This window comes from Coenobita brevimanus, chromosome 44 (assembly GCF_032717465.1).
Source record: "Coenobita brevimanus isolate Jiangsu-jjx chromosome 44, ASM3271746v2, whole genome shotgun sequence".
Lineage (NCBI taxonomy): Eukaryota > Metazoa > Arthropoda > Malacostraca > Decapoda > Coenobitidae > Coenobita > Coenobita brevimanus.
The window spans coordinates 10,228,387-10,241,600 of NC_136997.1; the positions used below are offsets into that span (position 1 = coordinate 10,228,387).

General features: G+C 40.7%; 1 protein-coding gene across 1 annotated transcript in view; it reads right to left on the minus strand.

The window, feature by feature from the left end:
* Positions 1-5,117: 5,117 nt before the first annotated feature.
* LOC145397971 (glutamate receptor ionotropic, kainate 2-like) overlaps positions 5,118-13,214 on the minus strand; it is a 129,492-nt gene continuing 121,395 nt past the window's right edge. Inside the window, exons 10-11 of the mRNA XM_080270946.1 lie at positions 9,371-9,528; positions 5,118-5,185 (exon numbers count right to left, since the gene is read on the minus strand). Of these exons, the coding sequence (XP_080127072.1) occupies positions 5,118-5,185; positions 9,371-9,528 (226 nt within the window). The remainder of the gene's footprint in view (positions 5,186-9,370; positions 9,529-13,214) is intronic.

Here is a 13,214-nt window from a genome sequence, read left to right on the forward strand (position 1 = left end):
CAGGAATTTGAGGTCATCTCTCCATCCCAGATTTTCACCCATTTCCATTTTCATACCTGCTTCAAAAGAACTTTGTGGTTCCCCATACTTTTCAGTCAGTTCCTCAACTAACTCGTAACTCAGATTTGGCTTACTGGAAACCTTCGTCACAAAGAAGTCCAAAACATGCTTCATGATCCTGAGCAGTATATGATGATGACATCCAATATATTGTGGTTTGTCCAAACCCTTTTCAGTCATTTTCTTCTGTATGCTAACCACAGCACTATTCATATGTCTTGTGTTTACAGCCGATGTATCACAAATGATCATTTTAATACTTGATCAGGCATCATATTTATCTAGAACTTTATAAAGGCCACTGAAAATATCCTGAGCTCATCCACTACTACATTATATAATTCCCAAACTGATCTTCCTAGTTTTGCTTTGAAGGCAGACTACCTGGTACTCTTTACTGGATAATTTTTTTTTTCCATCAAAATGCAAACAATATTTTTTTCTCTTCTTAAAGTAGCGATTTGAATTTTTCCTACTGTTTTTCTCCAGCCCTGACAACGCCTCGCCATACACCAGATTGTGTAGGTGTGGAAACAGGGATACCTTCATTACCGAGAGTTGAGCTCACATTAGATGCTTTATTGGTTGACAACGAATGACCTGTTACCAATTTCGTTGCATGGTATATTGAAGATGGCATCTTCCTTGTACTTGGAGCTTCTTCATTGTTATTGTTCTCTGTATCACTTGTGGAGACATTTGAGGTAGTATCTTCAAGGTAGGGCAGTGGATGTTGGAGTGGCCCTAGTGAGAGAGGGTAGTGTTTGGAAACTCACTGTACTGTTGTTTGCAGATGATATCCTGTTGTTAAGTGAAGACGAAGGGGAGCTGAAAGGCTTTGTGGATGAGTTTGGGAGAGTGTGTAAGAAACGGAATCAAAGGTGCATGTAGGGAAGAGTAAAGTGATGGTCTTTGAAAGAGGTCAAGTCAGTGAATGTGCAGTGAGGTTGGATGGTGAGAAACTGGAAAATGTGAGAACGTTTAAGTACTTGGGTAGTGTGATGAGTAAGGATGGAAGTTTGGAGGGTGAAGTGCTTGAAAGGGTACAGCAGGGAAGAAAGGTTGCTGGTTCCTTGAGAGCAGTGATAAGAAACAGGGAAGTGAGCACGGAAGTGAAAAAGTTACTACATGACAGTATTGTGATACCAACTCTAACGTATGGAAGTGAAGCTTGGACATTGTTGGAAGGACACAAGACAAGAGTGAGAGCAGTGGAAATGAGTTACCGGTATTTAAGAGAAGCCTGTGGAGTCACATGGAGAGAGAGGCTGACAAATGTGGATATAAAGGAGCATTGTGGTGTGGATGTGGATGTGATAGGAAGCTTTAGAAGGAACACACTGAGGTGGTTTGGCCATGTGGAGAGGATGGAGGGTGAGAGACTGACGAGGAGAGTGTTTGTGAGTGAGGTGGAGGGGAGGGAAAGGGAGGGAAAGGCCGAGGATCAGATGGAGGGATGGAGTGGAGAGGTACGGAGAGGGGTGTGTGAGTTTGGAGCAGGACAGTGAAATGGCGGGGGACAGGGCGACGTGGAGGCGATTTGTTTGTGGCCACCCCGTATGGGATTAAGGCTTCTGGCAATAGATAGACAGATAGATAGATCTTCAGTTTCAATCTCATATGATGTACCAACTTGCTGTGTTATTGGAGTATCACTTGTTTCACACTGTTTTCACCTCTTTGATGGATGGATTGTGGATAATACTGCAAGTTTATGTGTAGTGTATCGACTTTTCCACTAGTAGTAACTTGTTTATGATACAGTTCCCCATCTTCCCGGCAGTGCCACTCCCCATCAACTTTGGTTATGTGAAAAAGATTTGTCAACTCGTTTTCAAACACTTCTTTTGGTCTTCCTTGGTAGCTTTCATATTCACTGATCAGTTTCTTCAGCAGTGCTTTAATCACTTGTTGACTCAGTGCAGGAAAACTAAACTTTTCTCATAACTGGATTAGTTCGCCATATATCTGCTGGATCCTGTTTTTCTTCAGTTTATCCTCTTCTAATAACACATGGTACCTTCCCAATATTTCACATTTTGAAGGCACTCTGACGTAGTCAAACTTCCTATCCTGAATAGATTACGCCGCTTCGTATAATCTGACTTTGGCAGGTCTGCACCCCATTTCTGCGCTTTCTTCACGACAAAATCACTAGACTTGATGTATGCCATAGGACTGCCGTCTCAATAAATACTAGGTACCCTGCAAACACAAATATAGTAGAAATATATCGATCTTGAGTGAACAACACAAATTGTAAAAAATGCGCAAATTTAACCCAATGGAAAATGCTTGTGTGGGGAGCCTTTTTTAAAGCAAATGCAAAACCAGCATCATATTTGTGATTTATACATTAAAGTTCACCATCCAGCATAGCAGGGTTTTTAAAATTAGGGAAAATAATTTTTTGTCATAACCCTAATATATATGTACTGTATATATATATATATATATATATATATATATATATATATATATATGTGTGTGTGTGTGTGTGTAACCGAACAGGAAAACTACCCAGCTATATCGTCGACACAGTAGAAACATGTCCCTCTCTACCATTCAACTTGATGATAAAGAGGCCCCAAGAACTCTCGTATGCCATCGTGTCGTGTGTCAAAATAAGGGCTGCGAAGAGATCAGCAATGGAAGTAGCCCAAGGACTTTATTTTCTCTTTGGAACAAAGATTTTTTAACTCCCCTCTCATGGCGACTTATTGTGCTTTTTATACTCAAGTCCTTGCTCGGAGAATAATCTACTTCTGCATTACTGTTTATTTTTAGATAATTTGTTCAATATAATCAAAGGATACAAGAACTTTTAATAATATTTCGACTAACGCGTTGTCACTTACAAACAACTACATAATTTATTTCAGTTTGCAATGGACAATTTTACACAGCTCCAAGAAATCCACTCTGCTTTAATTATAGAGTTATCTTAATATCACTTTTTTGTTACTAATGTGGACTTTATCAATATGCTAACACTGCACCACTGGCTTCCTTTAACCCATCGTTAGTCAGGTGGGGTGTTTTGACACCCCAATTTTTTTTTAAAGCTCATATTTTCTAGCCGGTAATTCAAATATTTCTCTTCGTCCCAGCAATCTCCTGATTCAGTGAGGGGAGGGAGCATGTGGATTGGTTTAGTCCTGCCTGTGCTGTAGTGAGAGTGAGGGGCATTTCACTCCCCCCCCCCTCGGGGTGTCCAGTCATCCCATCAAACTAACCATTTAGATCATATTGTGATTTTGATTGTTTTTTTTTTTTATCTTGTTTTTGCATATTGTTTATCATTATACTGATTTAAAAAATCACAAATTGTATTTTCCTGTGCGTGTTTACCTGATAAATGAGATATGTGTCCATTGTTATTTTTTTTTTACTGATATTATAATGTATTGTATTTTATTATTATAAATTAATAAACGCCACCTACAAGGCATTTAATCTTTTCATTAGTGATTGGAGAGAAATGCTGAAGCGGCAGTATGAATATGTGTTACATGTTAGTAACACTACATGTACTTTTTTATTCGGGTGTTGTAACATCCCACAGGACTAACGAAGGGTTAAAGTAATTCAAATTACATTTTATCTGATTAGAATTTTATGTTCCTGGCTGGATTATACTGTAGTGACTAGCCTAATGTTCTAACCTTACTGTGCTGGAGATCAAACACGAGACCGTCAGAGGAGTCAGGCAGCCTAGCACTGTACCACAACCAAGTAAAAAAAAAAAAAAATCACCTTGTCATATTATTGTAAACCCCGCCACCTCCTGCTGGCCTGAACAGAAAAGAGAATCTCCTGGCAGATAGGGAAGTAGAAGTTTATAACTCTTCCAGAGGACATCTGGAAATTTAGTCAGTATGGTAAAAGAAACTTCTGTTGTCGCACTGACTCCACTGGGTGTGTTTTTTAAGATTAAATGTTTCTACTTGTCTAGGTGCCAAGCGACTAACCCTCACAGCGGAGGGGTATCATCATTACATATATGCGACAATGTGAGGCATCTTTTACCTGTTTGTGGTACAGTGATTGGCTTTATGAGGGAGAATCTGTGTACTTCTCCCAAAAACTTTTGAGTAACGACCATGAAGTAAATGGCATATTACAGGGGAGGCCAGTGCCACACGGACCACCCTTCTGGCTCTGGTTACGCCACTGCCTTTATCTTCCACCCGGTTGATGCTGTGCCGTATTCCTGGCGGTTTAGGAGGATCTCCAGCATCACTTCCTTACCAGTTTATATTTTTACACTCGGTGTGCCATTATTTTCTTGTATGGCACTGATGTGTATTTGTCAGTGATAAAGAATAGATATACACGGGAACAGTAAGGTATGGTGGACAAAAAAAGTACGTAAGGAAAAGGTACAAGAAAGCTGACGCAAATACTGCCTTGGCTCTGAAGACTTTGTTCGAAACACACAGTCGAAGTAGTACAAGTCAGAGGGCGAGAAGGTAGGCCAACCCCGGTTTCAGACGATAAGTTGAACCATTTGACAATTACGTATAATTACAGAGTTATTCACCCCCTGTCGTGGGATACAAGGCCATTTCACCCAGGATACCAGTTTTACCTCATATAGAAATTTCCTTGGTTACTTAAATTACCTACCATCCCCCAAATGGTGGCTGAATACCTGAGTCAAGTGGCGCCAGCTTCACGCATTGGAATTCGAGCCCTGGCACTCTTAGGCCGGAAGATTTTAAACTAGAAATTCTGGCCATTCAGTTTATGAGGACAGCAATAAGACAAGAAAAATGCTCAATATGTTTATATAATTACACGTATTTTTAATACGTGGACGAATTTCATTCTATGATTTTTTTCTGCTATTTTTAGAAATCATCTCATGATCCACACTGTTTTCTATTCCAGCTACTACCATATGAATATGTTCAGCAGAGAGTGCGTCACGCAAGTCTGAGAGTTCATATTGCCAGCAATAGCGTTTTCATGGTTGGGACAACTCTCATATACACAATGAATTGCCAAGGAAAAGGTGAAGAAGTTTCTGAAGCCAAGGGAGATGCGAAGGTCAGCTAGTGCCTTTGACGCAAGCATCCTGATACCACCTCTGCCACAAACACAACAGCTGACAGCATCACGCCTGCACAGATATTAAACACACTATTAATACGTGGTAGACCATGGTACATACTGTATATTACAGGATTCTATAAGTAAGAGGGTTATAAAATGCCACCAAACGTTTTCCTATGCTATATTTACGCTTCAATACCATTGACCATGCCAGTGTACAGGTTTCTTCAAGTGAAGGCAGCTCTCCATGTGCCGCGGTCTTAAGCTGTTTACCCACTCTTCCTTAGCCAGGCATCCACACAGGATCTCCCCACACATCTTGCTTAGTATGAATTTGGCCACTCTTCCCTACACATTCACATATGTGGCCCTCCTCAAATAGTCCCACTCACAACCCCCCACTTATTGCTTTGCATCACTTCTCTCCTATTTCATGTGTGTTCCATTACAAATCATAATAGATAGATAGATAAACAGATAGATAGACAGTCCTATGCGAGCTTGGGAAAAGGAAATGAGCTTGCAAGTTACACTGAGGAAAAGCTGACGACAGTGGCCAGTGAGGAGATGATGCAGTTAGTTGTCAGCAGTCCAACTGTGAACAAAGACCTAGTGACCATACACACACATACACACATACTCACACACAGGCTGCTAGAATTTTCCACTCACATGGAACACACGTGACACACCCCTGCTACACCAGAATTTAGGAAGGAGAGCTCAGAAGGAGACAAGCCATACAAGAGGCAGGTCGCAGTGAGAAGGGCTTGGTAACTTTGAGAGAGAGACTTGTTAATATTTCCAAGACAAATAAAAATAGTCCCATACTATTCTTTACCTCTCCTGTCACTACATGACAAACGGGAAGCTACTCCAAGATATAAAACCGCTCGTCCACAAGTCTCATAATATATACTGTATATCTTCTCTACAAGTAAATACAAAGTCTTTTATGACATTTAGTCATTTTATGACACATGTGCCAAATCTCTCTCGCTGCAACTGTTCATTGTCCTGCCATTCTGTGAGACCCTACTCATCCATCTCAACATTCTTTTTTCTGTGTATTGCACTCTGAATGTATTATTTAACATGCCAGGCCTAACTGACATGCAACATTATATTTATCATAATTTATATGACATAGATAGTATTCTTCATAAGAATGGAGAGTCCCTTGACAGACAGGAAAGGTAGCAATTCCCAAACTTCTTCCATCCACTACTCCATCTAGCAATGGAAATAGCTTGTGTTCCTCATCCTCTACTCAGCATGTCCTCCAAGTGGTTGTCTCCCTGGGCGACACGTCCCATGCTATCGTTCTCAACCCAGATACCCCTGGATATTGCACAATGAAAACTTCTCACATACAGCAGTCTACCTCTAACATACTACATGTTTTGTGAATCCATTTGTTACAAGCTATACTGGGGACAGAATTTCTTCAAGCTCCCTTTTATACACAACTTGGGACTACTCTGAAGAGAGAATCCTGTACTGTACACAGGAAAAATCATCTGATATAATACCAATATGCCGGGAATCAAACCCGGGACTCTCAGGTGAGAGCCAGGCAGCATACCACTACACCACGACCAGGTAAAAGTTAACTCATATTGTCCCAGTCTCACAGTTGGGACTACTCTCTTGTTCGACGACATTACTGCCCTCGCACCAGCTTACTTTCTGACCTTTCTAATACCAGTCTTAACTTTCTGATCTGATCCTATCATTCCATTCCTTATCCTCCAGCTCTCGAGCTTCTCTCTGGCTTGTAGCGTAATGTCAACAAAGTTAATCCACCAACACAGAACATCCTATTCAGCAAATGGCCAAAGTAAGACTAATATTGACATTTTAATATCAATCCTGAGAAGTAGCATGGCATCCTTTGCTGCAACGTGTCCTACACAGTTGCGCGAGATTCTGCGTGTGCGTGTGTGTGTGTGTGTGTGTGTGTGTGTGTGTGTGTGTGTGTGTGTGTGTGTGTGTATGCGTGCGTGCGTGCATATGTGTGTGTGCGTGCGTGCATATGTGTGTGTGTGTGTGTGTGTGTGTGTGCGTGTGTGTGTGTGTGTGTGTGTGTGTGTGTGTGTGTGTGTGTGTGTGTGTGTGTGTGTAATATAATTCCTCTTAAGCTTTTTGATGGATTTAAATTAAACTTCCCAGGTGAGTTCGCAGGGTTACTGGGAGGGGCTTCCACTACATAAATCTTCCAATCATGGTTTTTTGGGGGGCAAACCCCATCACTGACTAAATAATAATCAGAAATAGTGAAAGGAGGGCAAATATGACTTTCATAACTTAGTACACGTTGTATAATGGACCCTCATCAGTAATGCTATATATAGGGACTTTGACCCTCCAATGATACTCGGGGGGATGATCCCCCCCTCAAAATTAAAAACTGTCAGAAATATAGGGAAGATCCCCCCCTCAAAATTAAAAACTGTCAGAAATATAGGGAAGTGGGTACATTGATTTCACTGGAACTTCTCGGGTCAGTTCGTCTGGGTCCATGGTAATGTCTTGCACTATATAATTTTCCACCATTATTTTCAGGGGGGGTCACCCCCCTCCAAAACGTATAAAGGGTACAAAACAATGGAAAGAGGGCTGATATGTCGTTGATATCTTAGTACTTGTTGTTCCACTAAATCTCATCTGAAATGCAATGTTTGAAGATCGTGACCCCCTAATAATTCTTGGGCGGGTCAGCCCCCACTCCCCCTGGGGAAATAATAAAAAAATAGGGGAAACATTTTGAACAAAACCCCTAGGTGAGTTCGTGCTGTTACTCCGAAGGTCTCCAACTCAATACAGTTTTCTAACAATGATTTTTTTGGTGGGTGGGGAGTCAGTCCCCCCTCAGTCAATAAAAAATTCTCATAAATAGTGAAAGGAGGGCTGGTATGTCTTTGATATCACAAAACATGAGAGAGAAGATGGGGACCATGACTCTGAAAGAATTCATGAAGCAGTAACCCCTTCCCAAGAATAAATACGATCAGAAATAGGGGACTGTGACCAAATGGATTTCAATGAAATTGGCATACATACTGCAGGGTTGGGTTTGCAGTTCCGTGATTTAATGCACAAGAAGAAACTCCAAATCTACACTGTTGTTAGTAGTCTGTTATGAGATGAGGGAATTTTCATGAGCTGATAAATTTTACCGATAAATTTTACCGATGAGAGTCACTCACATCCCGTGGAAGAGGTTTAGGATTACTGCATATCATCTGCTTGGGGGTCACCGGGGGAATCTGTTATTATCAAGTCACAGTCTTCCCCTAAAATGCTACACACAACAGTCGTATATACATCCAGTCTCCATTTCAATGATGGGTAAAGAGGAATATAAAGGGTAATATATGGCCAAGAATTTGACCGTTGGGAGATCTACTGCTCACACACTGGGATAGTCACAGTTGTCTTTAACTCCAGTTACACAGCTTCAGTCGTCCAGTCTTTTTCCATAAACATTTCTATAAACCCTTACCACCACAATGCTGGCGTTGTCACCCCAAGTTATTCTAAAACGTAATCTCGTTGGACTCTAAGTTACTCCTGCAGCCAATACAGCGTGCTTATATCAGAGTCACTAATGAGAAAGTGTCCCTCTCTAGCACCACCACCACAATAAATTTTTGCATAATTATACTTCATCAGCATCGGTGTCTTGTCCATAAAGTCTGTTAAGTTTTTACGATTGATAAATTTCTAAGCCAGTTAATTATGATCAAAGGTGTATTGTTTGATTTCATTATTTATTTCAGTATTAACTCTACGTTGGTTCCGAGGTTCTTTGCGGGGGTCTCAGTGAAGATAAAAGTATAAACAAACGACCTTATGCTAAACTTAAGATCAAGAAGGTTTATAAAAATGAGACCTGACTGCTTCCCTTTCTTCAGCTTCCTCTAAGCGCTATTCACTACTTAAATTCACGGACAGAAAAAGAATTTTCGAAACAACATCAGGGCATATGAAGTGTGAATATTCACAATCAGAAGCCAAAGAATATCAGTACTGAAGCTCATATACCAAAAATGGGGGTGGGGATATTTGACTAAAACCACAATGATTTAAACCGACATTCCAAATCAATAGAACCATTCAAACTTTTAGACAGACAGGCAAATAGACAGGTAGCTAGATAGGTAGGCAGATAAATATCCAAATTCACAATGAACCTCACAATATGAAATTCAAACTCGCGGGCTAAAGTAATACAAACCTAGAAACTTACAGGTAAAATAAATGGAGATCACGCCGTAGAAGTCGCCCAGGGAGAGGGGCCTGAGGGACGGTCCATCGCTCGAATCCGCCTTGCTGCAAAAATCTGCATTCGCCACGGCCATGTAGAAGAGGTGATCTACTATCCCAAACTCCTTCAATCGCGTCAATCTGCGTTTTGGAAGAAGGATTTGACTGGTTTGGTTTATGCTAACGCTTGCATGGGTCATTAAATCTACAGTACTTTGCAAAGTCTCAGTCTTCTCCAGGGGCCAGCATTCTAACCAACTCGAAAATCAAGGGTTACAGAAAAAGAGATTTGGAAATGTCCGTTGTACTACCCTGGGGTAAATCCTTATGTCGTAAGCATGCATAAAATCCAGAACAATGAAAACAAACAAGAACACGGGAGAACTATCAATAACATTGGTCATACAGTTCTTAATATAACATTCAAGCCTTCGGAATCTTAGGTTCACCTACAAAGTCATATTCTTAGTAAGGAGTAGACTGTAGCACCAGTCAAACAGGACAGTACTCCCGAGGTGGATGGCAAGCTGGTGATTGGGAGAGCTGGAGCTTCCGTTCCACCAGCCCTCAGGACTTGATCCAGACCATCTCCCATTGCTGAACATTTTCAGTGCATTCACTTACATGGAGAGTAGGCCAGCATGCTCTCACAATACCTCTACCTTCAACTGTCTACACCACACTACACGTGCATAACATATCACACCTTCTATTCACTCTCTTTAGCAATGGCCGCTGCAATGTTACTATCAAATTAGGTGGTACCTCGGATTGCCACCACCGGCAGGGTAGGGCTGCCGGCATAGGGTCCTCCCGGTCGCCATCAAGCGACTGTGCCGGCAGCGACTCTTGCAATTTCCAGTGATGCTCGTCAGCAGAGAAGTGAAAGTGCGGCCTTACTCTTCACCAACATCCGCGGCATTAGTGCGAATTTAAACTCAGTTCATTTTTTCCTTCAGTCCATATCCCCTCTGGCCCTTTTCCTCATAGAACCACAAATCTCACCCTCAACTGATATATCTCCATTTTGTTTTCTCGGTTACCATCTCCTCACAAACTTCCCTAACAAGGGCGGCACCTGTTCTTATATCAAATCCCAATATGCAGTTGACACAAGTATAAACTTCACTTCATCCAATTTTGATTACTCGCTGTATAAACTAAACTGTCAAAATATTACCAAATACATCTGTGTACTCTATGGCTTCCCCAATGCTTCTTCGGAACCCAGTGTATTTGAGTCCATACCCACACAGTTGAGTAACCTTAACCTTGCCCTTAACACCGAAATTACCAATCTGGGTGATTGTAACATACATAATGATGAATGATTATTGCATTCTGCCAGGACTGATGACGCTAGTCTAGAGTGTGAGCTGTTTGCAGAATCGTTTAATCTCACCCAGCTGGTAAAGCAACCAACCAGAATACCTGATAATCCTGACCATAATGCCCATCTTTTGGATTTATTCTTGACAAATAATCCAGATCAATACAGGATAGAGGTGTTGTCTTCACTTGGATCCTCTGACCACAGTCTCACCAAAGACTCTTTAGTTAACCCCTCCACACCTCCCCGTTCTTAACCTGTCAGGATGACCCGATGGCACTTTGATAGGGCAGACTGGGATGGATTTAGAAATTATCTTGCTGACATTCCATGGCAGTTTTTCTTCTCTAGTGATGCCAATTCTACCCAGTCCCACATTTGTGACTTAATACTAGATGGTATGGATTTATTCATACCAAGTCAACAGTTCACTAAAAGATCGAACTCTCCAAAATGGTTTGATGGCAACTGTGTCAGAGCAACAGCCCAAAAGTCATTAGTATATAACTCTTACTTAAAATAAAAAAACATATGAATCACTCTCAATTTAAACTTGCGAGAAATTATGCAAAATTTGGAATAAATCTCACTAAATTTAACTTTCTTCAAAAGCAAGCACCAAAACTACTTAACAACCCTAATGACAATAGAATATTTTGGCCAACTCTTAATTATTTCAATAATAACTTTAACAACTCATCATCCATTCCCTCACTAAAATCTTCAGATGGCAACATTACAAATGACCCACGTGCGAAAGCAGTATTTTTGCCAGTACATTTGCCAAAAAATTCTACCATAGACGATGCCAGCCAGAACGATCCAGTACTAGAACTTGACTCTCCCAAAATTGTTCCACTTAAGATACCGACAAGACATGTAAATTCCATCCTAGACAATTTACCTACAAACATAGCTCCAGGCCCAGATGGAATACCGCCAATTGTTTTGAAAAAGTGTTCCCCTGAACTTGCCTCTGTTCTTGTTAAATTATTCAGACTATCCATAATTACTTCTTCATTCCCAAATTCATGGAAAGAAACCAATATCCACCCAATTCCGAAGAAAGGAAGTTCCTCTGACCCCTCTGATTACAGACCAATAGCAGTCACATCTTCTCTTGGTAAGGTATTTGAAACTTTGATTAATAAGCACATTGTTAAACATCTTGAATCCAACAACTCAATTAGTGATAGACAATATAGTTTTTGCCACGAAAGATCCACCATTGACATACTTAATCTCCTAACTCATACCATCCATCAATCAATCGACCTACACGGAGAAACTCATGCAGTTGCCCTTGATATTTCTAATGATTTCGATAGAGTATGGTACCGTTCCCTGCTGTCCAAACTCCCTTACTATGGACTGAAACGTCTTTTGTTCCTTTGATTTCCTCATATCTCAGTGACAGGAAAATAAGAGTAAAAGTAGAAGATGTATATTTCAATTTCCACTCAATTAATGCCGGCATGCAGCAGGGATCAGTTCTGGCACCAACCCTGTTCCTGGTTCATATTAATGATCTCTTATCTGTTACCCACAATCCCATCCACTCATATGCAGATGACTCAACACTACATAGTTCATTCACACTCAGACACCCATTTACAAAGTCTAATATCTCTACCTCTCAACTCAGTACAGCCATCTCCATAAATCAAGATCTATCTACAATCAGTGAATGGGGACAAAACAACCTTGTCTCATTTAATGCTAGTAAAACTAAATATATACAATTTACTAATAGACAGATATTGCTAGATTCGTGTATTACTTTCAGTGCTACTAATATTCCCATCTCCAAAAGTATTGAAATTCTCGGCGTCTTACTTTACAGTGTCCTCAGCTGGACCTCTCATGTTAGATCACTTGCTAAAACCCCCTCAAAGAGACTTGGACTAATGTACAGAGTCCGTAACTTCTTCACTGACGAGCAGTTAGCTGTAATTTATAAAAGTCACGTGTGCTCTCAGCTTGAATATTGTTGTGGAATGGATGTGGAGAGGCTGCATTAAAATCATTAGACAAAATACAGAACAAGGCTGTTGGAATTATTAACAACCCTGCCATTACAAATAAACTACCTCCCCTACAAGTAAGAAGGAATGTTGCCTCCCTTGCATTATTTTACAGATATTTTTATGGCAAATGCTCAGACGAAGTTGCGTCCAAGGTGCCACTTCTCCATGCCGTTCCTTGTGCTACACGGGCATCTGGTAGCGCTCATGACTGGAATGTCACTCAGCCTTATTGCAAAACTTCTGCCTATCAGAATTCTTTCATTCCCCGTATTGCATCTCTTTGGAACTCGCTTCCCCAGAGTTGTTTCCCTTCAAACTTCAACCTACAGCTGTTCAAGTCTAACTGTTGCAGATATTTTATGAACAGAGGACACCAGTAATCTGGTGTATGGATTATTTCTTTATTTCGTTAGTTTTTCCTTCCTCTGTTCTGTTATTAAAAAAAAAAAAATACTGCTAAAATATAGCCT